At 41.4% G+C, this 27,227-nt stretch overlaps 1 protein-coding gene across 1 annotated transcript; it reads left to right on the forward strand.

Moving 5' to 3' along the window:
- Positions 1–121: 121 nt before the first annotated feature.
- On the forward strand, positions 122–27,227 carry selenoi (selenoprotein I). Its single transcript, XM_080453500.1, has 10 exons — positions 122–336; positions 3,067–3,135; positions 5,370–5,478; positions 7,262–7,336; positions 14,382–14,644; positions 18,164–18,272; positions 18,940–18,988; positions 19,364–19,544; positions 22,320–22,499; positions 23,513–27,227. Exons 1-10 carry the CDS (start codon positions 259–261, stop codon positions 23,618–23,620), a joined length of 1,221 nt encoding a protein of 406 aa, XP_080309626.1. The 5' UTR covers positions 122–258; the 3' UTR covers positions 23,621–27,227.

Below are 27,227 nucleotides of genomic sequence, written 5' to 3' on the forward strand. Positions count from 1 at the left end.
TGAGCTTATATATTGCTTCTTTTGGGCTTGTTTTCCTAGACATGGTTGCTTGTTTCTCTCACAGAACCTGGCAACCCTGGTCCGTAGGAGTGGTCCCAGAGTGTTTCGACATTCGCCTCATCAGCCGAGCCGGCGTGAGCGATAGCTAGCAGCTAAAGCTAAAGGCTAATAGATGGTGCCTCGACACTGCGGATAATAATATCTGAGGAGGGGTTTTGAACGTTTAAAAAAAGGGGAGTCGAGATATCATCCAAGGTGATGCCGGAGCTCGTTCCCACCATGGCTCTCTACGAATATGTCACCCAGGAGCAACTGGCGGGCTTCGACAAATACAAGGTAATTGAGAGCTATCGGTTGGGCTGTTCTCGCCAGTGTGTGACAGCCAGCCAGGCGGATGGTTGCCTTGCTTCCTGGCTGGATGGCTGTTCATCTGATGATCTGGGGCAGGGGTCTTCAACAGGGGGTCCGGGGACCCCTAGGTGGTCCTCAAGAGATACTACAGGGGGGGGGGGGGCACTACCAAATATTTGTGTGATAGGGACTTATTGTTTTTTTTTTTTTTTTTTTTACATGAACCACATGAACCCTCGCATCCCTATTCTGGGGTGAACATTAGCCGAAAATAGCAGATCTAGACGCATTGTGAGCTTGTAGATCGGCTATTTTCGGCGAAGGGGTTTGGTGTAGAGGGGGAAAGAGCAGACCAAGTACCGAGCCAAAGGTCAAGTTTACAAAATTGAGGGTTTAAGTGGTTAAACGTCTGAAAACACACATTTAACATGAATCCAACGTGTAGTGGGGGTCCCTGCTTCATCTCTCTCTCAGCTAAGGGATCCTTGGCCTGAAAAACGTTGAAGACCCCTGATCTGGGGGGGTCGACAGACAGGCAGCGTGTGGCTTGGAAGCAGCGGCTAGCTGTCATGGATCCCACTAGCTTGGATCACACATGCACACTAGACTAGACTTTTTCTTCTGCAAAGCCGATGGCATTTCTTCCTTCCCTTCAAGTTCAGTGTTGCCTCATAATTAGCCTTGGATCAAGACTATCATGTATGTATTTTATCGATTTTGACATTTGCATATCTAAAGTAAAAGTCAGACTCGATAAAAGACATCTATGATAGTCTTGATCCACGGCTATTACCTCATCATAACACACCACTAGCCTCAGTCCAGGGAGCAAGGTGGTAGCTGCTGTTAAGGTTAGTTAGGGGGGATGGTGTGGAACTGAAGGGGGCATTGAACTCCAAACCACAAAACAGTGTCCGATCGGCGATGCCATGATGATGCCGACGCCGTAGATACCTGGATGACTGAACTCATTGCCATCATCATTTAGCTACACAGTTAATTTAGTTACACAGTTAAATGTTTTTTTTATTTATCTATTAGATCACCACCAGGTCAAATTCCTCGTTTGTGAACATACTTTGCTGACAATGGGCTTTTAAAATGTCACTGGTTCGACCACCTTCATACTAGAAAACAGAGCTTTCTTTCAGATATCCTCATTATGAATCATAGTTTTTATTCTGAAATGAAGAACATGTGTGTGTGTGTCATTGACAACCAGGAGGGAGGACAAAGTCTTCTCTCTTGTCTCTGGCAATGAGAGACCCTTGAAAGCAGGACTAGCTGTAATGGGAGTGGGACCATGTCAAATGATTCCGTTTTGAAGCTAATGTCTGGGGCATGGTTCAGTTTTCAACAAAGTGAATGTATTTTTTAAATCTTTGTAGAGTACAGCCATGTGATTGTGACATGACAAGAGTTCATTCATACGTATATTCTGATACAAGGCCATGCATTTTAATGTACAGTTTAATGGGCTAACTGACCGTAAAACACTATATGGCAACTAATGGCAGCATATGAAATCCAGTAGTATTCAATTGTAAACACAGGTCTGTGTGCTCGTGAGAACTGATTCGTGCCTGATGCTGTTGGCTGAGCAAATTGTAACATCATAACCCTTTCATCTCATGCCTAAGTAATGAATAGTAAAATATGTTCTGACACTAATGCACGGCAAAATGGGATTTTCTCTGTTTTTTTATTGATGACTACTTTGTGTTCAATAAACGAACCGGAGGGATCTGCTCTGTACAGGAGCAGAGAGATGACACTCTTTCATGCTGGCAAAGCTCTTTTTATTTATTATGCCTGTTTCCCCCAAACGGGCAAATGTAGTGTGCAAAATGTTTGCCTTCAACGAAAAGCACAAGCAAGTTGTCATATATGGAATTGATGCTAGTATAGCTTAGCCAGCAGCCAGCACCCTCTCCCTACACACACACACACACACACATACACACACACACACACACACACACACACACACACACACACACACACACACACACACACACACACACACACACACACACACACACACACACACACACACACACACACACACATTACATAAACCTACTGCCTTGATATTGTATGAGACAACACCCTTTTGAGTCATTTATTATTGGAAGTGAGACTTTCTAGCCATAATCGTTTTCCATGTCGGTGACGGTGACTACACACCAGCTGTACCACATGCCTTGAGGCATCTGTGACTGAAGCAGACAGGAGGACAGAATGGAAGGGTTGAAGCTCTGTGTGAGATGTTGGCTGTATAGTTAATGCTGTGTGTGTACAAACTGGAACATGCACGCATATTAAGCTACACACAAGCGCATGCTCGCACAAGAGCGCTCAGTTGGAAAGCACATGAGAGGTCAGGCCATGAAACATTGTCCCACAGAGTCTCCGTTTATCTCACTTTCTCCTTTTGCTTTCTATCATACACCTTAAGTGTTCTTTCATTCGTTTGTCATTGCCAGGCTGCATGGCTATGAAATTAGGTATGCATACATCCAGTGGTTGACTAGTTACTGTATAACGTGTGTGTGTGTGTGTGTGTGTGTGTGTGTGTGTGTGTGTGTGTGTGTGTGTGTGTGTACATCTTTTTAAGAAAGCAGTGGCCTATTATTACGTGCCCTTAAGTGAACCCCTGCAGTGCTATATCAGCTAGTCTGATTGATTAAATTGTGTTTATGTGTCTGTTTTCAGTACAGCGCCGTGGATTCCAACCCCTTGTCTGTCTACGTCATGCATCCATTCTGGAACTCTGTGGTCAAGGTGAGGAAAGACCCTTTTAATGGCCTCTGTTCATTGCTTTCCGTCTTTCTTGTGTGTGTTTTGTCCACTGTACACCAGGGAGAACTGCATCATTGATGAGGTTTCCAGCTGTCTGCTGAGATACTGTAACAACATAGACATACACACCTCTCTATGCCCCGGCCCTAACACATCCCTACATCACTCTCTATCTGTCTTGCACTCTCATATAAGGAAATACATTCATAGTAACCGTAGAGCCAGTTTGCTATCTGTTGCCGATGCTAATCAGTTAGACTAGAGACTTAAACTTGACCCAAGCAGGGTATGGATAACACATTGCTAGGGCTGGGCAATACTGTATATCATTAGTATATTGATGTCGTGATATGACATCAATATACAAAAGTGTTGTCTTTTCCTGGGTTTAATCACTTTAACCTTATTTTATACTTTAAAAGGATCCCTGGATAATAAGCCTTATATGCCTTCAATACATTATAATGGCCCTCTATAACAAACATAAGTTAACATATTTTATATTTTATCATTTTATAAATAGTTCATCTTTTAGAAATGGTTCATCTTTTACTCTGGGACAACACCCGTTGCAAGTTGATGATGTCATTTGTCCATGTGTGGTCCAGCCCTTTGGAAAGCATGGAATGCATGCCATGTGCTAATAAAAACATTAAAAATATTGTTTTGATGCTTATATTAACCTTATGTAGTATTAAGTTGGTTTTTATTTGCACATGCATTCCATACATTCCATGGGCTGGACCACACATTGACAAATGACATCAATTTGTTGAGTAAAAGATGAACTATTTCTAAAATAGATAAAATATTTAAGGTGTTTTTATTTTGTAATGTTAGTTATAGAGCACCGAAGTCCTGACGTCACTCGTTCATCCCCAGGTTTGCGGAAGTAATTTCTCTATGGAGAATAACATTGGGTCATCTTAGAATCGTCTCATATAAGAATTGTGGTCCAAAAATAAACACCGCGTGTCGGCGTTATTGTCAGGGAGGAGGTTCTGTATCGTTTATGATAGTCACTCACTTATATTTGATACAGTCTGTTTCTGGCGAAAATGTAACTAATTCGGCGGAAGTAACATTAGCGTTTTCTCACCGTCAGTTGATGCTTCATATCCATAAGAGTCAACCCGCCGGGGTCATGTGTTTATTTTTGGAACACAGTTCTTATTTGACGCGATATTAAATACGTCTATGGGATTCAGAACGGGGGTGGAAAACTGCAAACCAGGTAGACAAACAAAGGATGTGTAAATGACGTCAGACTTCGGCGGTCTATAGAGGGCAATTATAATGTATTAATCCTTTAGATTCTTTTAAAGTGTTTTGTGAAAATACCAGATCTACAAGCTCGCAACGCGTTGTGATTTGACGCATTGTCAGCTTGTAGGCTGCCTATTTTTGCTATTTTTGACAGTCTTTAAAATAAAATGTATATTTACACAATACGGTATTATCATCACAACATGATATTATCGTCACGATATCGATGTAAATGGTCAGAAATTGTGAACTGTAAAATACTCAGTATTAACTTAATCAGAGAGTGTACAAATGTAACCAAATGGACACTTATGGGGCCAACACTGATGGTTTTACTGTGTGGTTAGGTACACCCTGTCCTGTACAGCTGTGTCTGATCGTGTACATATTGTGCTAAAAGAGCTTGTGTCTGTCTGTATCTCTGCTCAGTGCTGTATATACCTGGTTACTGGTGAACAGTACACTTTAAAGGGCAGTGTGCATCTGTTCTAAAGTTAAATCTTTAGGGATATAATGTCCATATACTCTCCATCACTTATAGACATAGTATAGATAGTTTCAGCATTCTGTTGCTGCTAGTAGATAGTGCTAGCCCATGTCAACGTCCTGTCAGGTGTTTATACCACTAGCAAATATTTAAATACAATAATAATAATGAATAAAACAGCTGTTCCTCTGAGTTTATTACCAAAGGCAATGATTACAAACCGTTTAGAAAAGTTGGACAGTGGTGTTATCGTTTACACAGAATGAAACCGACTCACATCTCAAATAGTAATTCATTTGTCTAAATAGCATATAGAAATTACAGATCAATAACTCGGATAAGTTCATAAATGGAATATTTAATATTTGTTTTTAATTCTAGATTTAAGAATGAAGCTATGAACCCTAGCAGTTCATCATATACTGCATTCGTTGTTAATGGTTGCCTTTCAAATCTTTTCCAGATTCTTCCAACTTGGCTGGCCCCAAACCTCATCACTTTCATTGGTTTCATGTTCCTGGTCCTTAACTTCCTCATGTTGGCATTCTACGACTTTGACTTCTATGCATCTGGTGGGTCCCCTGCTGTGTGTGTGTGTGTGTGTGTGTGTGTGTGTGTGTGTGTGTGTGTGTGTGTGTGTGTGTGTGTGTGTGTGTGTGTGTGTGTGTGTGTGTGTGTGTGTGTGTGTGTGTGTGTGTGTGTGTGTGTGTGTGTGTGTGTGTGTGTGTGTGTGTGTGTGTGTGTGTGTGTGTGTGTGGTCTGTTTGCACTGTTTGCACTTGGCCATTTGTTTTGAAAATGGAGTGATGAGCAGTTGTCATCAGATTGTATATCTGCTATTTGTGCAACATTTGAAATGTTTTGAATACTTTTGAAAATGTTCTTCTACAATGACATGCCCAAAATAGGGACGCCAGGTTGAAGGTGATTAATTTGTCAATGTGTGCTGACAGAGATCTCCCTACCTAACTATTGTGAGATGTATTTTCAACTGAAAAAGGTGCCTAGTGACAGAGTTGTGTGAACCATGAAATTAAAGCAGCAGCACTAACAAGATACAGGAGTCGCATTAGTGTTGTTGGACTGCATAACATAGGACTATATTCAGACAGTATAGGTAAAACTAGACCCCAGACATGAGAAAGTGCTTAATATTCTGTAGCAGGTGGTAAACAGAATATCTGATGAAGGAAATGTAGGTGAGAGAAACGAGTACCCATGTGCAGGAGTTGTATGATCAGATTAGTACTGTGGCTTGACAGTAGACTAGTCTACTACTAGTCTACTTGTAATCTCTCAAGACGGATTCAGAATTCTTTTTTTAAATTCCCGATGGGTTCCCAGATTGGTCTACTAGATATGTGTTATGGGTTTGCTAAGCATATACCTTTTCCAGTCAGCCAGTAAATGTTTCAAAATCGTTGATTTTGTTTCTTCAGAGCTTGCAGCTGTCCAAATTATGATGATGAGGACTTTTTGTCCAGTAATTGTGCAGCTCTACCATAATATAATATAGTGAAAAATGGGACATGGTTGAAATGTGTGCTAATAAATTGCAGCCTCGTTCTTTTGAAAGAGGGTCATGAGGGTGTGACATGGCGTGAGTTTGTTCATGAACGGCAAAGTCCACTGCTCAGTGAAACATGTCATAGCTGGTGTCCTGGTGATGACTCAAGTTTTATAACCAGCTCATTATATCCTCCTGAACACTCTCTTTTGTATTACTATCCTTGTGGGGATGTCAAAAGCAATTTTCCATTCAAAAATGTCATTGAGATTTGACTTTACTTTTACCAAAACCAAATCAGTAAAACCAGTTAACAAATGAAAGTTAAAGAAATGGGCTGGCAGTGAATTCTCGAAGTAAAAGCCAATAGTGTTTACCTGAGCTGACGTGTCAGCGAGTGTTAACGAGTTAACTTGGCACAGGAAACGTTTAGCACCATGTGTTTTTACTAATGGTAACTCTAAAGATATATACATATTTCATAAATGACCCTTTCCCTCTCGGGAACCAGAATAATGTCCCCATAAGGTCAAATCTGGACTGGTGTTGTTACTATTACTATCCTTGTGGGGATTTTTGGTCACCACAAGGTAGTAATAGTAACTCATAAACCACAAACACACACTCTGTGGTTCATCTAGGAAGTCAGTTGCTCAATGATACATTTAACAATAGGACTTGTCCAAACACTGCTTGGTTAGGCTGTTGCTTAATGTGTTTTTTCCCCCCTGTGTGCATGTGTGTGTGTGCGTGTGTGTGTGTGTGTGGTACTCTGTGTGTACGTATGGTGCTCTGTGTATATGTGTTTACGTGGTGTTCTCTGTATGTGTGGATGGTTTTGCGTTTCAGCTGCTGGACATGACCACGTGCCGAGTGGGGTTTGGGTTGCCGCTGGTCTCTTCAACTTCTTAGCCTACACGCTCGGTGAGTGCCACCCCCCTGCTGACTCACTGGAATGCACTTGTCTCTTTGTGTGACAAATCTGACAGTTTGATGAAAAACAGTGTCGCTAAAATGAGCCAGATGTGCACTATAAGATGTGTGTTCTCCTCCGTGCATAGGTGTGTGTGTGTCAGTGTGCATGTAGCGAGCCAGATGTGAGGTGTGTGTGTGTTTAGTGTGTCTTTGTGTTCAGGGATTTTGGAGAGGTGCAGGGGTTCCCAGTGGGAGGGGCTTTGCATGGTGATGGGGGGGCTCTAGTCTTAAAGGTTACATAACAGTCAGACGCTGAACACATTCTATAACCATTTACAGGAAACCTATACCCTGCTGAAAGATGCGGATATAGCATTAACTGGTAATTGAGTTACCAGAGCACCCCAATTTTAGTAAATGTGTTGTATGGGGGCTGGATTAATGTATATAGATATAGGCTATATATAGGCTGCAAACTAGAGGCCAGGGTCTGGACTCCAGGGAGCCAGCATCACATAGACAGTCTATTGTGATTTGCCATGGCTCTATACGTCCTGCCTTACACAGGGTGGTGCAGCGGATCGCTGTGCACACCACACATTCTACTGTAAAGTGTATGGTGCTCGGACAGTTCTTGACATGGTGGACGAAGGTTGTGACTGGTTGTGTAATGATAGCCTATATAATGCTGCTGTTATTAAGCTGCAGTTTATTCAAGAGTCCTAATGTTTTGTTTTGTAATGTTGTCTTTTGTCTGCACTGAGAGGCTACATATTCATGTTTCACGTTCTTGCTGCCATTGAATCAAAAGTATTTTGTGAGGCTTCATACATGCCTAATTGCGTTCACTACGCAAGTCCTCGATGTTATTTTTCCTAAAATATTCTGTAATTTCTTCTTCCTGTCTAAAATGCTCATGGTCTTCTAGGCCCTAGTAGTCCGGAGGATAGAGACGAAAATCGTTCACTTTTTCATAAAAGCATGAAACTTGGTACACTTGTACAGTTTGGGCCCCTGAACATTTTCAGATATGGAGCCATCGCAAAAACGCCCCCTGGTGGCCACGGTGGCCAGTTTCTTTACACCATAACCAAATAATGTATTTTGTATCATATCTCCTGAACCATACATGATAAGACAGTGTATATGATGTCTACACCTATGTTTTGATGGTCAAGGATTACAATGATATCATGTACAATATCACAAACTGTTCAGGTGAATAGTTAATGGTCAATTCAGTGATGTTGTGAGAAGGAAATCACAGTATTTTATGTCTGTTGCATTATGTTTTGTAGAGTTTTAGAAACATAAGCCTTTGGTTCATTGCCCCTGCTAAAACAGTGACTAAAAGAACAGAACAATATTCAATATGACAATAACAAATTAGCATAAACATAATCTGTCACAGACAAAGATTTTATTTCAGAAAAAAAAATGTTTTACTGTTGTGTCCTTGGTACACTGCTCTTTTGAGGTGCTGCACCAGTGCATCCCTAGTCGGGGGTATTTGCTCCATCCCTTTTCCTTTTTTTGTGAATAACTCCAGACGAGTTTGATTTATATTTAGTTGGCTGCTGGTGCGATCATAGAGGTGAATTGTGAAGCGTTCCACAATGGAAATGACTTCCTCTGGAATTTGTTTTGGAGCCTTTGACAGAGCCATGAAGGCCTCTGTTGCCATGTCATAGGCATTCCAGGTTTCCCAGGCTTTCTTCTTGCCCCTGGTTGCAAATGCAGATACTGTGTCACAGCCAGTGAAGGCATGGAACACAGGAAGGGCCTTGGATTTGTCAGGACCCAGAGTCTTGGCAATCTCATGGGCAGGAACAAGTCTGAAGTTCTTGCCAGTCCCAAATGCCAACCATAGCTCCTCAATGTTCAGCTATGACAGATGTGCAATGGCTAGGACCACAACATCTGTGTCCACAGTGCGCAGAGTGATCTGCTTGAACCCCTTTCTTGCAGCATCTGCGGCATGGAGTAGCATCCTTGTATCTGCCTCTTCATGTGTGCAATGAGCAATCAGATCTGTTTCTTGAGGGTGAGATGATAGAACATTGGGTCCGCAAGTGGAAACAACTTGTTTGGTAGTTGACTTTTCCATAAGGTTCTTGGCCAGAAAGTGAAAGAGCTCTGTTTTATTTTCATCCACTCTTAGGAAGCTTTTCCAGTATGTTGGTATCTTGATCTTTCCATCCACTCTTGTTCGTGTCCCCTTTCCCCTCTTCTGTCTTGTCTGGGACTTTAAGCTGCTAACTTCATAGCAGTCCCATACAACATCACTCTGTTGGCCCTTTCAAGTTTCGCATTGATATAAGGTATGAAGATCTTGCTGGAAAACTCATCAAAGGTCTTAACTTTGTCTGGTTTCAGCATGTTGATGACTGCTGACCCGTCTTGTATTTGGACCTCGCTGTCTGGGGCATTGTTTCGTGAGGCACTATCAGGCACACTGCGTATACTGTTTTCTAGGCAACTTAACAGATCAGCCTTGTTTCCAAAGCGTAGTCCACCATGAAGGGAGACTGCTGGAGGGTAGGCCTGATTTTTGTATTTGAAGAAGTTTTCTACGTTCCCATCACGGGTCTGACAGGCGGAAAACAGTGCACAGTCATTTTTCAGTGATTTTTCAGTGAGTTTTGACTTGGACTGTCTTCTTATTGGAGCGGTTTTAAAAAGAGGGAGCTTGTTTCTCTATAAAGGGGCAGTGATGGGTTTCGTGCCCTGTATCCTTTCTGCAACAAAGAGTTGGTACTGCTCTTGGCCCATCTTCTCTGCAACCCGAACAGTATCCACCACACCTTGGTCTGCTAATTCTCTAGAGTCCAGCTTCAGAAGGTCGCTGCTGTCCTCTGTGAAAGGATTTTACCATTTCCTCAATCACATCAACTAATGCACTCACATGGCTTTTGAATTTCATCTGGACACTTTCGTTCTTTTCATGATGTCTGTTGTCAGAGACACCCATACTGCAGAACTCCATGGCATGGCCACTAGGAGGGCGTTTTTGCGATGGCTCCATATCTGAAAATGTTCGGGGTCCCAAACTGTACAAGTGTACCAAGTTTCATACTTTCATGGAAAAGTAAAAGAGTTTTGGACAAAACCACCGGACTACCTCACAAAATCCCTGAATTGACCATTAACTATTCACCTGAACAGTTTATGATGTTGTACATGATATTATTGTAATCAGTTACCATCAAAACATAGGTGTAGACATCACCTATTCTGTATTATCATCTTTGGTTCAGGAGTTATGATGCAAAATTCATTATTTGGTGATGGCGGAGAGTAAAATGACCACCATGGCCACCAGGGGGCGTATTTGCGATGGCTCCATATCTGAAAATGTTCAGGGCCCCAAACTGTACAAGTGTACCAAGTTTCATGCTTTTATGAAAAAGTGAACGATTCACCTAAAATCTCGTCTCTATCCTCCGGACTACGGTGGTTCCCAAACCTTTTAGCTCGAGACCCAAAAAGAGAATGTGATGACTCCCCGGGACCCAAACTACTGAAAATAACAGATCTACGTGAGCTTGTAGATATGCTATTTTTACTAAAGTCTTTTATGAAATTCTCTTGAAAAATGTTTGAAATTTATTTTTAATTTTGTTGTTTTGTTCTTTTGTTATTTGAAAATATATTGAAAGAGGGGCACGGTGGCGCAGTCTGTAGCGCTGTCGCCTCACAGCTAGAAGGTCCTGGATTCGATTCCCGCCGGGGACGCTGTGGGCGCTGGGGGCGTGTCTTCTCCTCCGCGTCATCAGCACCCTTACCCTAGGTGGGGTTGGCGAAAGGGCCTACTCTGTGTGGGGGCGTGTCTTCTCCTCCGCGTCATCAGCACCCCTACCCTAGGTGGGGTTGGCGAAAGGGCCTACTCTGTGTGGAGTTTGCATGTTCTCCCCGTGTCTCCTAGGGTAGTTAATACCCTCACAAAAACATGTAGTAATCCTGGTCACTATACCGCCTCCCCCATGACAGCCGGGGCGCCTGATGGAGGGGAAGGGAACTGGTTGGAATAACGTGTTCCTTCCACGCGCTACGTCCTACCAGGGAAACTCCCCCCTGTCAGGTGACAAGAAGGTCAGTTGGCTCTCATGCATTGAAGGAAGCATGAGCTCGGCCCTGGCCTCCCTACTGTGGGGGACTGGTGTAGGGCTGGTGTAGCGCCCAGGATCACTTAGGAAATTGGCACCGGGTGAAAAAAAATTGGTTACAAAAATCGCGGGATAAAAAAAATAATATATATATATATATATATATATATATATATAACTCATTTTTTTGCATTCCCAACGTTTTTGTAAACGTGAAAAGAAAATATATTTATTGACTTGTGACCCATAAAAATGGGTCCCGACCAACTGTTTGGGAAACAGTGCCCAGACCATTAACTAGACTCTAGGGCCACAAAATGTTTTCAAGTTCACTGCTCACTGTTTACTTTAAATACTTTAATAGATCTTTTAAAACAAAAATGTGTGTAAAGTCATTGACAAGAAGAACAAACTACAGCTGTGTATGTTCACTAAGGACATCAGGAAGGAAATCAGTACTTGTTGCTGAAGTAAATAGAGTTAGGCATATTATCAGCATTTCTACTTTGATATGTCATTCAGTGTTGTATTATAGCATACTACTCTAGAGAGAATGTGTTCAGATAGGGAAAAGGCGTCTGGGACAGCATCCAGGTTTTGTACTTCTTCCTAGAAAACACGTTGTACTTGTCTGGTCTGGTATGGTACTGATACCCAGGCAGTTTATGATAACGTGCTCCGTTTTTTGGACAATAGGGAATGGCTCCATATTATGTGATTACTTCACCCACTTGGGGAGGCGGTGGCTTTGTGTTCCTAAGCAAGACATTGAAACCCTACTAACAATGAGGGTGGTTTCTTGCATGATTGCCTCTGCAATCGGTGTGTGAGTGGATTAAGCACTTTGGGTAAAAGTCTTATCGGAATGCAGACCATTTGCCATTCACTTCAATTTGTAATTTTCTTGTCTGTGTGTTTAGAGATACACACATATTAAGGTTTACATTACATTACATTAGTCATTTAGCAGATGATTTTATCCAAAGCGACTTACAATAAGTCGCTTTACATACATAGGTTGGTCATAATGATAACTTGTGAATTCTCTCAACTGTACGGTGTTCCCATTTACGATCCAAGATTAAAACGGTCATTGCTAGACTATAATAAGTGGTGCTGGGATCTAATATGTGGTTGCTAAGGTCTAATATGTGGTTGCTGTGGTAAAAAGGTGGCTGCTAGGGTCCAATAGGCGGTTGCTAGGGTCTAATTTATGGTTGTGAGGGTATAATATTTGGTTGCTATGGTAATCCAGTGGTTGCTATGGTAATCCAGTGGTTGCTAAGGTGAAATTTAAACGGGGTTCCTATAGACCATATTCACACGGCGGCCATATTGGAATTTAACATTGAAAGTGCCGCCACCCGGGGTGGCTACTTTCATTGACTTCATAGAAACATGGCCGCCGTGTGAATATGGTCTATGGTAAAACATGAATGAGAAATACATTTTTGAGTGTACTGTGCCTTTAAGAGATTAATTGTACAATTGTGGCAAGTATAGTTAATTAATGGCATTTGATTAGTGTAGCAGAGGGTAGAGGAACATGGGTTTGTTCAAATGGACATAACGTAAAAAGTATACATATCAAAAATACAAATGGTAGCCGACATGTCCTAAGCAAGCCGGACGTTGTAGAGTTGGAACTGAGTTTCTAGCTATAAGTATGAAGGACTAGTTAGGGGGGGGGGGGGAATAATGAATAGTGAGGATAACGGTAGTGTGCTCACTGCTCACCTTAGCGAGCCCACAATAAATCAATTATAATCACCATTCACATAGGGGCAAAATACTTGAATTGTTAATAGAATGGAATTGAAATACGGTAGTAATGTTACTTTAAAGTAAAATTACACTGAAAACGACAATCTTACTAAAAAGGTTTAAGCAAATGACAAATGTTCAGTTGGCATAGTGTTCAGTTGTACAAGTGGTCCATGTCTATTATGTCTAGCTTCTTTGACAAGCAGAAAGTGTTGGTTTAGACCAGTGGTTCCCAAACCTTTTTAGCTCCAGACCCAAAATAGAGATTTGTTGTCTCCCCGGGACCCAAACTAGTGAAAATAGCCGATCTACAAGCTGTGAGATTGTTATTTTATTTTAATGGAATTTTGGGGAATTTCTTTTTTATGCATGAAGTTCTTTTGAAAAATATTTGACTTTATTTTTATTTTTATATTTTTTGTTTCTGACAATTTGTGATTTTGTTCTGGAAAATCGTTTGAAAAAGAAAACATTTTAAGGAATATTTTCTCGCGACCCAAAAAAAAAACTCTCATGCTCCTCAACCTCATCCCAGATGTGGGGAGTGGTGTTTCTCCCCTGACCCTCAGCTGGAATCTGAACCCTGCGGTTTTCCTCTCCTGCCCCCTCACTCACCAGTCCCCAGACTCTTACTGAGTCCACAGCCCAGACACAAGCAGCAGAAATATCAGTGGAATGACACTAGACTCAATACTCACACTATAGACAGTATAGCATTGTTCAGAATCTGACAGTTTGTTTTTATAAAGACTGTGTATAATGTGTGTACAGTGTGTAATCATTATGGTAATAAACTTAATTTGTAAAGCACATTACATGGCATAAATTGGTGCAAAAAAAAGAAAATTGAAACCAAAGTAAATGCTCCTTTATGTCTGGTTGAATTATTGCACAAACTGTACCAAGAGTCATCTGTTTTGTCATCTGTTTTGTCATCAGTTTAAAGAAAATTGAAACCAAAGTAAATGCTCCTTTATGTCTGGTTGAATTATTGCACAAACTGTACCAAGAGTCATCTGTTTTGTCATCTGTTAAGTCATCTGTTTTGTCTCCGTGGTACCATGTAATGAAGCAGGAATGCCTTAAAATAATCTATGAAATGATAAATAGTGGTGTGTGTGTGTTTTCATATCTGCATATCTCATATGAATACTTATATTTACGTGTCATTCCCACTCGAACAGATGGCGTAGATGGCAAACAGGCCCGCCGCACCAACTCGTCCACGCCACTGGGGGAGCTGTTTGACCACGGCCTGGACAGCTGGGCCTGCGTGTTCTTCGTGGCCACAGTCTATTCCATATTCGGGCGCGGGGCGAGTGGCGTGGGCGTGGTCACGCTCTACTACATCCTGTGGGTGGTGCTGTTCTCGTTCATCCTGTCCCACTGGGAGAAATACAACACCGGGGTGCTGTTCCTCCCCTGGGGCTACGATATCAGCCAAGTGGTAAGGACACATGAATCCTCTGCCCATATTCACACAGCAGCCATTTAGCTCTTTTGTGTACTTCAGTGGTTCTCAAACATTTCCTGTCAAGGACCCCCAAATTGATATGTATTTTGCCACGGACACCCATCTGAAAATGTGTTGTGCCAGGGACCCCCAGAAGAGAAGATTTGTGTAAAAAGAATTCTAAAACATTCTAAAATAGATGTACTGTACAAGCTCGCAGCACGGCATAAGTGACACACTGTGCGCTTGTAGATCTGCTATTTTTTAATAGCCAACATATAAATGGATTAAGTGGTTAAAAGTATTGTGATGCTATATTAAAGGGCAAGACCACTTTGGTAGAGGTTTGGTTTGTGTAGTTACCTTGCCATGATGTAACTCCAAAGGTGGGCACGAAATAAAAAATAATTGCTCCATTGATTAGAAATTGATAATTCAAAATATGCTCCTCATTGACTTACATTGTACACTAAAACAGCTCTCAAAGTCACTCTTTTAGCACAAAAACGAACGCAAACAAAGTTGATTCAGACAATATAGAACATCACCAAACCCAGTACTGTTTTTGTTTTAAATAAAAATGTCAACTTCCTGTTGATTTTGCCATTTTTAATAAGTAGAAAACCCGGACTGGATCGGCGGATCCGGATCCAGATCTTCAAATAGTAAAATCAACAGGAAGTTGACATTTTTATTAAAAAAACAAACAGTACTGGGTTTGGTGATACTCTATATTGTCTGAATCAGCTATGTTTGGGTTCATTTGTGCTAAAAGAGTGACTTTGAGAGCTGTTTTAGTGTACAATGTAAGTCAATGAGGAGCATATTTTGAATTATCAATTTCTAATCAATGGAGCAATTATTTTAGATTTCTTGCCCACCTTTGGAGTTACATCATGGCAAGGTAACTACACAACCCAAACCTCTACTAAAGTGGTCTTACCCTTTAACTACTTTTGCTGGGGACCCCCTGGAACCCCCCCCCCCCCCCCAAGGTCCCCAGACCCCACTTTTAGAACCAAAGAGCAAAATGGTCACCGTGTGAATATGGTCAATTCCACCTAGGAGGCTTGACCATCAAGCTGCTCACAACATACAATACATACATACATACATTTGAGAAACAACTGAACATACACAGAAATCAAATCAATCTTTATGTGTAGAGCACATATAAACAATCGAAATTGAAAGTGCTGTACATAAAAAGCATCAACATTAAAACAATAAACATGCATGTGCAATAGTCACAAGACATACATAATAGAAACATATGAAATTAAATAGTAGTCATAGACTCAAACATGATTGAAAGCTAATGAAAAGCAGTAAGTCTTGAGTAAAGATTTAAAAAACCTTGATAGACTGAGCACTTCTGATGGGGAGGGGTAGGCTATTCCAGAATCTGTACGCAGCAAAGGTGCGATCACCCCTTATTAAGTATGTGGCCCATAGGTCCACGTGAGGCAGTACACCCCGCTAGACATGACGCTAGTAGGGCTGTCAAACGAATATTCGATATTCGAATATTTTTCGAATGTTGGGAAAATATGTATATTCGAATATGAAAATTAATTTAAAAAAAAAACTTATAAAAGTTATCAAGTTTAAAAAAACAAACAAAATTAACAAAACATTTTTTTTAATAATAATAATACTATTCGAATATATTCGAATATCTGCACATTTTTAAGACCAATATTCGAATATAATTTCTGAGGAAAGTTGACAGCCCTAGACACTAGTGTGTCGCAAGGACTTACCCCCAATTCAACTCTTGAAGCTGAGTGCCAAGCAGGGAGGCTTTTCATAGTCTTTAGTATGACTTAGCCTGGGCTTGAACCCTGACCTCCAAGGGACACTCTAACCACAAGCCCACTGAGCTGCTAAAGGTTATTATACAGTAATTATGATTACTAGGGCAATGCCCGTTGGGAATGCAATGAATGCATGCCCCTCCGGTTATGCAGTAACCGTTGTCAGAGTACTTATAGTGCGGTACCCCTTATTATAGTACTTGGAGGCTATTCTATGATGTCAATACTACAATGTCATATTGATGACACTCAGTATCTCTCTCCATAAGAGGGACACAGACAGACAGATACAGGGAATTGTGGATTTATGGTTCTGTACAGTTGCTGATCAGAATTACTTGCTGACATCACTGTGAAGTCTACAGTATGTGTGATTGATAAACTACTTGCTATTATTATACCAGTGTGTCAGGATGTCCTTGATGATTCATGGTATTTAAACTCATACTCCCTCATGGGAGCTGACTAACAACAAAAGGCATACTCCTCTATATATCTCACACTACTCTCTTCCAAACTCCAGTGAGATACTGACTGCAGAGACTCGAGTGCCTCTGTGTTGCACACTCTCATCATCTTATTTATTATTGATTGGATTGGGACTTCGCCTGCGTGTGTGCGTGCGTGTGTGTGTGTGTGTGTGTGTGTGTGTGTGTGTGTGTGTGTGTGTGTGTGTGTCTTTGAACTGCTAATCTCAGGCACCGCTGGACCGATCGGCGTGAAACCTTTAACACACATTTTTCTAATCGGGTTCATGGTGCCGTTTTAACAGGCCGCTTGATCTTTTGGTCTATAACTCTTGAACCCTACTGTACGTCGTACAATCAAAAAAGTTTTTCCCTGGATTACTTGGATCATGGCGCAACTCGACCATATACTGTAGCCCCGACCATTTTAAGCCTGATAAGCTTTTCTGACAATAGTATTGTCTTCAAAACACAGTTTTCGCTACTGCTCCTACAGATTATGTACAAAACTCACACAAATGAAGTTCGTGTGATCAAGATGTATCACAGTCAGATTTTTCAGATTTCATTCTGAGTTTGCGGGAGGGGCCCGTTTAGCAAAAAATACAAGAAATCCTGAACACAGCATCCAATCTGCCCCAAATTTGAATCACACATCAAGGGGCCTATAAACAACGTTGATTGATTTAATACTTTTAGTCAAAAATGTAAACAGCACGGAAGTACAGTAAAACACTTGGGCTAAAAGGATAACCCCAAAAAAGTCCTGGGGACTTGTTTCCATTGCGTTCCTATGTATTACATTCATCAACAGAGCATACAATATTAACACATTAATACAGGTGATCAAAAAATACAAATGGCTGTATTTACAGAGGAGAGGAAAAACGGGGCAGCAGTGTATGTCCCCTCATTTCAGATGGATTTACTGTCTCTCACACACACACACACACACACACACACACACACGCGCACACACACACACACACACACACACACACACACACACACACACACACACACACACACACACACACACACACACACACAGAAACGAACTCTGTATCTTACACACACTCACACACACACACACACACACATTTGCACTGATGCGCATACAGTATGGATTTAAGATATGAACAGCATGGATGTGTCATGTTCGGTCATTCAACAAAGCGTGAAGTTCTTCAACACATAAATGACGTGTTTTCTTGTGCCTCCTTTACCAGACCATCTCCGTTGTGTACATTGTGACTGCTGTGGTTGGCGTGGAAACGTGGTATGTGCCAATCGTGGGGAGTTTCCACTACAGAGACCTCTTCACCATTATGATCCTCGGTGAGCTGTGATTGGTCGATCTGATGCGTTTTCTTTTTGACATCTCATTGATGAGCAGACAGATGGTGTGCTTTTTACATGAACACTAATACCGCAAAGACTAATAATCAGGTTACAGTAATAATTTGACCTAAGTGCTGACATGCATAGCATTAGTGCAATAACTCTGGATTACAGGATTTACTCAAAAGTGTTTTTTTCCTCCGTTAACGGACCGGTAAATGCTTCCTGGGGTTAACTGACCGGATACTACAGTGTGTCGACCACATAATCGTATCATCCTGTTCAATTCTGTCTGGCACCCGACAGAAATCTGACAAAGCGTTAATGTAAACCAAATAAATTGAAAGATTGAACAAAAGGATTAACAGAAAAGGCTCACACACTGACCAAAAATCAACAGGCTTTCTGTTGATCCTGGGCTGTTATGCTGGCCTCTCGTACCTGGCTTCATCTTTGTGAAGCCTTGAGATTAGAGCACACCCCTTTCTATTTTATTGATATTGGTAGAGAAAAAAAAAACAGCTTAATGTTAATCAGTTTTAGCTAATGCCGATGACCAGAGTATTTTCTGAATCAGGGTAAAGTTGGCGTATTAAATGTATGTGTGTGCACATAAACACATTGACTCATTATGTTGACATTCTCCTCTCCTATCTGACACTAGCCTGTTCCTTCTGTGTGACCCTACCCATGAGCCTCTACAATGTTGTCAGGTAAGTGTCCCACCTGGTCCAATAGCCCATATTCACACAGCAACCATTTTGTAGCACTAATACATTACCACTGTTAGTGTTGGTGCACATCAGTGTTCTTGTATGTATTGGTGTTAGTCTTTATGTTAGCGTTGGGTTTTCTTTTAGTGCTGTTGTTACTATGAAGAATATCAAATCAGAACAGTAAATAAAAATGCAACACAATTTGCTTTATGTTAAGTAAAAGTGCACTGATGGCATAGTAGTCAATGATCAAACAATAAAACGGAATAATAAACTATGGTTGTATTGTAGTTCTCATAATTATTTGTCAGTGATAGTAACATTGTTATCATTTTGTATGAACTCAACGCCGTGCTCTGAACTCTTCTCCAGGGCTCACCGCAGTAGAAGCACGAAACATGGCAGTGCATACGAGGCCTTCCTGCCCTTCCTCTCTCCAATCCTCCTCTTCCTCCTCGCTACGATCTGGGCCGTGTTCTCTCCGACCGCCATCCTCCACCAGCAGCCCAGGATATACTACCTCATGGTTGGCACGGCCTTCGCCAACGTCACCGTGAGTCTCTGCCTATCTGTGTGGGTGTGGGTGTGGGTGTGTCTGTCTCTTCTCTCTCTCTCCAGAAACTATTATATTAAAAGAGGAAACATACAGTATATCTCTGCTGTCGGGCAGAAACCTCCAGAAACTCCAAAATGTTCATTTTTCAGGAAATGACAAAAACTAAACAAAAAGTGGAGTTAGGAGGTTTTGTTCATCATTGGTAAGAACAGCTAAATGGACCTCCAAGCTCACAATGAGGTTGGAGGTCAAAAGGGGGTGGAGCCTGGAGTCAGCAAAACCAGCTAACGCCACCCCCCTTTGGTGGAGTTTGCTGGTTTAGCAGAAAGTTTGGGGATCCAATGGAGTTAGCTGGTTTTGTCTCAAAAGCCTCTAAATGTATTCACAGCCTGTACAACACCACAGACTACACAACCCCAAATACAGTAATCGTCTGCTCTAGAGCCATTCAGGACCAGTGCGATGCTGTTCTAGGATTAGCTTTAGCAAAAGTTGAATTGCATAGTATACCATGTGTTTTTTTTTTGTTTTTGTTTTTAAAGCTATCTCTTCCAAACTCCTAGGCCACTGTCGAGATCTGATTGGCTAATTGCTCAGTCATTCTCAATCCCTTGGCTTTATATAAGGTTTGTTCAGATATCATAGAATATGGACTAATATACTTTACAAGATGGCATAAAATATTAACTAAAGTAATTTTCCAAGATGGCATAAAATCTATTGAGATTGATTTGAAGTGTACTTGAGGCAAAGTTGTTTTGTATTAGTGAGAAATTACACATAAAGCAAGTTTCAAGTCTCTTGGTAAAATAGAGGGGCATGGCTGAGGCTTTTAGAGTGTCTGCTTATTATGGCGCTTGTGTGGGCAAATTGGTACCAGGCTTTTTGGACACCGTACCTGTCAGGGTTGACTACCCATGTGAAAATTATATTAATGAAGAACCCAAAAACTATTGGTATTCCCAGCTACGCTGTGAATTGCAATGTGTGTGCATTGTGACAAACAGTATGTGCGTTGTAGTAAACAGCTTGTTGAGATCAGAACCAGAATAAAAATCTACTTTATTGTAACATCACAGGTTTACAGGTGTAAATTGGGCGAAATAAAACATTTTATGTACGCTCCATCATTGTCTCCGCCAGGCCGAAAGGCACGGCGAGAGAGTATGTTTTACCCTCCGTCCGTCCGTCCGTGTGTCCGTGTGTCCGTGTGTGTGTGTGTCCGTCTGTCACCAGCTAATCTCCGCCACCGTTGGCTTGATCGCAGTGAAACTGTGCAAACACACTCCCTGGATGCCAATTCCGAACTTCTGCCACAAATTTTTCACATGGGCCATTTATAGCGCCACCAGGAGGACGATTTGTGCAAAACATATTTTTTGACAGTACTCCTACAGATTTTGTCCAAAAATCTCGCAAATCGGTACACAGTATCTCTATAGTCATTAAACGAAACAAGTCTTTCAGATTTTTCATATTCCATCCTGATTGGCTAAAAATGGCTTCCAAAGTTTGCAGGAGTGCTCCGTTTTCAACAAAATGCCTCAAATCATGAACACAGCATGCAATTTCCGTAAGATTTTGCACGCATATTTCCACTATGCCGAGAAAAAAAAATTCAAATCAGCCTCATGGTGGCGCTATAACAGGCCGATTCATGTTTTTACCTATAACTGCACCGATCTGTGTAAAACTTTATATGCACACTCCCTAGAGGTCAAGGAAAAACCTTTGCCCTGCATTTTTTACATTTGCCTTTTATAGCACCACCAGGAGGCCGACTTATGTAAAACATTTTTTTTTTATATTACTCCTTCCGATTTTATCCAACTTTCACGCAAATCGGTACATATGATCTCTATAGTCATGTGATCAAGACGGGTGTGTTTGATTTTTCATATTCCATCCTCATTGGCTAAGATTGACATCTAAAGTTTGCAGTAGTGGCTTGTTTTTAACAAAATTCCGCAAATCATGAACGCACCGTCCGATTGCGGTCAAACTTTGCACGCACATTCACACTATGTTGAGGAACAAATGCCACCCTTTTAACATTGGCCTGTTATAATGCCACCAGCAGGTTTAATTTAGCAAAAAAATTTTTTTTGCACAAAATGCCTCAAATGAATGCAGTGTCCGATTGCCGTGCAAGGCCTAAAAACAAATGGCACCCTTTAAACATTGCCCTATTATAGCGCCACCAGGAGGCCACAATAGCCTACCTGACCTGGCGGAGACCGCACTTTTTCTAGTTTGTAGTTGTTTCACAAGCTACTTCCATCTATGACGTCGGTAGCACAAGCTTCTTGGCAGGTGATTGGATGGGACCGTCTGTGGATCACCGTCTATCAACCAATCATATTGACGTGTCTACATGACGTATATTAGCTGCGCTAGCAGTAGTTCTTTTGTATACTATTCAACCATGAAGAATCGTGAAAGAACTACAACGCAATAAGCGCTTCTCGATGGAGAAAAGCACAGGATAGAAACGGGTCAAATAATCAAAAGATAAAAGATGTGACAAGCGTATGTGTCATGATATACAGTGAGTGTGTGTGTTGTGTGATAAACTGTGTGTGTGTGTGTGTGTGTGTGTGTGTGTGTGTGTGTGTGTGTGTGTGTGTGTGTGTGTGTGTGTGTGTGTGTGTGTGTGTGTGTGTGTGTGTGTGTGTGTGTGTGTGTGTGTGTGTGTGTGTGTGTGTGTGTGTGTGTGTGTGTGTGTGTGTGTGTGTGTGTGTGTGTTGTGCTAAACGTGTGTTTCTCTTGCAGTGTAAGCTGATCGTGTGTCAGATGAGTAACACTCGTTGCCAGGCGCTGAGCTGGCTGCTGTTGCCCATGGCGGTGGTGGTGCTGTTAGCCATCACCGAGCTGGTTGGCAACGAGCCACTACTGCTGTACCTGTGGACAACTGCCGTCATACTGGCACACACACACTACGGAGTGTCAGTGGTGAGGACACACACACACACACACACACACACACACACACACACACACACACACACACACACACACACACACACACACACACACACACACACACACACACACACACACATAGATAAACGCCATTCACCATCAAGTGAACTTTTCAGGAATGGAGAGAAACATGTACATCTTCACAGCGGGTGATCTATGCTCAGCTTTGTGCGTTAACCACTTAAGGCCTATTTATTAAGTTGCCGTACGATGGTGCTGCATTAAACAGATCTGCAAGCTCACCAGTTGTGAGTGTTTTTGAAAACATGTCCAAAATAGGGACGCCAGGTTGAAAGTGTTTTTTGCTCACAATAACAGGATATGTAGAACTTGTTTTTGGATGTATGCCCAGCCTCCTCAACTGTAACTTTGGAATCAATGCTCGAAACACGTGGAAGAGATTCCTGCTGTACTCTCCATATAAAGTAAAGGAATACAGCATCACAGAATTCATTGTCAATGTCATTGCAGGTGATACTACTCCCAAGTCAATGCACTAAAAGAATAGAAAATAGAAAATAATATATTATAATTTAGGAGAAATTTCCACCAATAATAATAATAATAATAATAATAATAATAATAATAATAATACTAGAGCAAAGAAAGGCTGTACAAATCTAAAATAAATATAAGCAGTGTTGAGAGCAGTTTCTGCATTGGGGGAAAAAACTGTTCATCTGTATATAGGTGCAGGCATAGTCTTACTTTCTCTCTTTTGTTCCTCTGTCTCATTTCATTAATTTCATTTATTCATGTATTTGGGAGGGACAACACGTTTTAATTAACAATACATAATGCACTGTAAATAGACAGGATTTAGCGAGAGATGCAATTTTTATAGGCAGTATCGTACAAAACGGCATAAAAACAAGTAACGGCATACAGAGTAATACGTCAATACAATCAGACCTCTAAAATAATAATAATAAGACCTCTCTCTCCTTCCCTCCCTCTCTCTCCCTCCCTCTCCCTCTCTCCAGGTGCACCAGCTCAGCAGCCACTTTAACATCTGCGCCTTCTCTCTGAAGAAGACCAACAGTGACTGACAGGAGGAGGAACGAATCGGCTTGACGGCAGCGGAGGTTTAAGCTCCTCCCTCTAACGCCAAGCGACACTTCACACTTGTCACCACGGAAACCGCATCCCCTGCTGCCCGTCCATCAACGAGGACACTTCGAGTGGACTGTAGCCCCCCGCCCCCCACCCTCAACATAAACACACACACACACACACACACACACACACACACACACACACACACACACACACACACACACACACACACACACACACACACACACACACACACACACACACACACGTCTGCTAAATGACTGTAATGACACACACACACACACACCATGACCTCCCAAAATAAGAACGGTTCTAACCAATCAACTCCGGTCTCCTTGGCAACAGGGTGGGTTCAGGGGTTTTGGCTTCCGTCATTGGTGATTGGCTAACTCAGTTGAGCCAATGAGGCGCGCTTGTTTCCTACGGAAATGTGCTTCAGTCGCGAGGACAGGAGCCCAGACCAGCCAGACACACATAAATTGACACACACACACACACACACACGTGTACATATATTATTCTGCTTTCATGCAGATACTATAGAGGCACATATTTCAAATATAGACATACATGTGGCCACATCCACAAACAGAAAATGAACACAAACATTCACATAGTTGCACTCGCTTAGTATTAATGAATGTACAGTATATTATTGCCTTGGGGAAACGCCATTTCAATTTAATTTAGCTTAATAGAGAGGTGTAGCGCTATTTAAAACCTGAACAAGAATCAAAGTCCTGGCCTATAGAAGGGGCCCGGCCTTGGCTCTCAAGTCTGGCACCATGTCCAGACTCTGCAGGATGACTTTCTCCAATCGCCTTTCATGTTGGGCTGATTTGGGGAGGATGTCAGTGGGAGAATGCCATGATATATGTAACTAGTATTTAACTCTTATTATATCAACATGGGGTGGGTTTTGGGGCATTTTTATTGAGTCTTGAAACAAATTAATCATTGAATATGTAGGGAAATGGATAAAAACAAAAAAAGTTGATTTCTCCAGTAAAAACCTTGTATATTTTCCACACTTTCACACTTCTAACTATCACTATTCACACACCCTGTTCTGCGTCCAGAGTTGTCATGAATCAACCCCGTCAGGAACTGACTATTCGGGGCCAGAACTGACCAGAGTGTAACGTTCTTAAGCTCCAGTGACCTCTGCCTGAGCACTGTACCTCCAGGCTCCTCCTACCCCCTGAGGTGTCGTGTCAACATGCCGATTCGTTCTACTTTTATTAGCTTTTTTTTATTTTATTTTTTTAAATCATTTTTTTTACTTTTGTTGCCAGACTTTGAGTGGGTGCAGTTTCGTTCCGTTGTGCTTGAATGAAGAGTGCGCCCAAAAGCCGCCCGCGGAGCGGACTCACTCTGAGGGAACAAGCCGACGCACACGACACAGCAGATGCCCCCACACTGCCTGGCATCACGGTTCTCTTACTGTTGTACTATAATATTACTGTCATCACCTTTGATATTGTCTGTCAAAAGTCTGTGCTCTCCTTGTGCTCATCTGATTGATTTCCTTTCTTATTTTCTTTTTTGTTTATTTTATTTTTTTTACTGTTTTGTTATACACTGGTCTGTTCCATCTTACTTTATGATTGTTTAAGACCGTTGACCTGGTTTTCACAGTGGGGTTAGATAAGGACCCCCAGGAATCAATGTTGGTCTGTCACTCAGTTAACCTCAGCAAGATTGTGAGTTTTCTTTAATTTTTTTTTTTTTTGGTTCCTTGTTGCCAACATGGACGCTTTGTCAGTCTGGTCCGGTCTGTTCTGGCTTACCTCTCTCACTGCTACGTTTGCTATGACTGGATTGAAAACGGCCCGATAAAGTCCAATTCAGAAAATGAGCTTTATGCTTCAATGATGGAAGTGGCATGCAACGTATCGCGAAAAAAAAAACATTATTTTAAATACAGGTACATGTTTTATCTTTTTCACCTGAAGCATCAATCAGGCTTTAGTCTCTGCATCCACTCTGACCATAAAAAAGAAAAACCGCACTTGATGTCCATGTTTGACTCATGCATTTGACTATGGCATTAACCTTTGAACTTCAGCCAACCAATGCGACACCTGAAAAACATACTGTCCAAGCGAAAGTGTTGCAGAGGTGTCCTATCCCACACCTGAGTAAAACTGATTGCATATCATTAACTTTGAGCCAGAGCTTGACCTAGTGCACACCTAAGTGAAATATATTCAGTCTGGCCCACATCAAAGTCAGTTAAGTGCATAAAGTACTCGGATCTACCTTTCTCGCTGTTGGACTGCTCACCTTCTTTACCCGTCTTAAAAGGAACCGCTGATAACCGCAAAATCAACCAACCCCCCATCCAACAACCAGATAAAGGGGAAGGACAAATCTTGTTGCTTTGAAGGAAAATGTCAACCTAAACTGAATATTGTTTATTAGAAATGTCTTTCTTGTAATGCTATCCCTGTAAACATGTTTTTGACGTCTGTCTGGCTGAGTGTGAACTACTATGTCTAAGTATTAACAGTGGTACTGGTAACGGTGAGATGAGGACAAGATGGATTAGGAAAGAGGGAAGCACAGGGGCTTCATATAGAAAAAAGGAAAACTATTTAAATTTTTTAAATGCATCGTGTTTAAATTGAAAAGCACTTGAACATTGTTTAGCGCAGTCTTCTATACCGGTCATCTTCAAACCAACCTCAGTGTGAATGCTAAATGGTTCGACTTGAGTGTCATTTGTGTCATTGCAATGTTAATCCTGTTAAACCAGTCCTAGTTGGAGGCTTTGAAATAGCTGGGGAGAAAAACGCACACAATAGTTCAGCCTAGTTCCAGTTTGGCCGCAGTATACTTCTTTCTCAAAATGTGCAATACCTCTGCTCTGCAATTTGGGAAAGCCTATGTCAAATACGTACTGTAACCTGCCATAGAGCTGGGAACCTTTTCCATAACAAGTTCAAGGTCTACCACTGGGGCTGAGCAATATATATTATGCCGATATCGTGATATGAGACTAGATATCGTCTGGGATTTGGGATATTGTTATATCGTGATATGACATAAGTTGTGTTTTCCTGGTTTGAATCACTTAAGCCTTATTTTATACTTTAAAAGTTGTCAAAAACAGCCAAAAAAACAGCAGAAATAGCTGATCCTCAAGCTCGACGCGACGTATTGTGAGCTTGTACATTATTATTTTAGCTGTTTTTTAAAAACAACAAAAAAAGAAAATGTGTATCTTCATAATACGATATCGTCACAGTATCCATGTCGAGGTATTTTGTTTAAAATATTTCGATATTTGATTTTGTCTATATAGCCCAGCCCTATCTACCACTAACCACTTTGAAGTCAGTTTTCTATAGAGCGCATTGTTGCGAACAAATCTATTCTGAGATCCATTTATAAACTATGCCCCACTATACTAGTTTTCTAACGACGGGACAACAAACGTGGAACTGTGACTGAGATTTTATTTTATTTTTGCCGCCAGAAAACTGCTCAAGTGAACTGGAGGTTTTTCGGTGGTGGGTGTATGCACTGTATGCGTACGTGCAGATCCATGTATGCATGTCCCTTTGTATGTGTGTATAATCGGTGTGGATGTCTGTGTAAATACATATATACGATTTC

Source organism: Gymnoscopelus braueri, assembly GCF_963280865.1.
Source record: "Gymnoscopelus braueri genome assembly, chromosome: 16".
Taxonomy (NCBI): Eukaryota; Metazoa; Chordata; class Actinopteri; order Myctophiformes; family Myctophidae; genus Gymnoscopelus; species Gymnoscopelus braueri.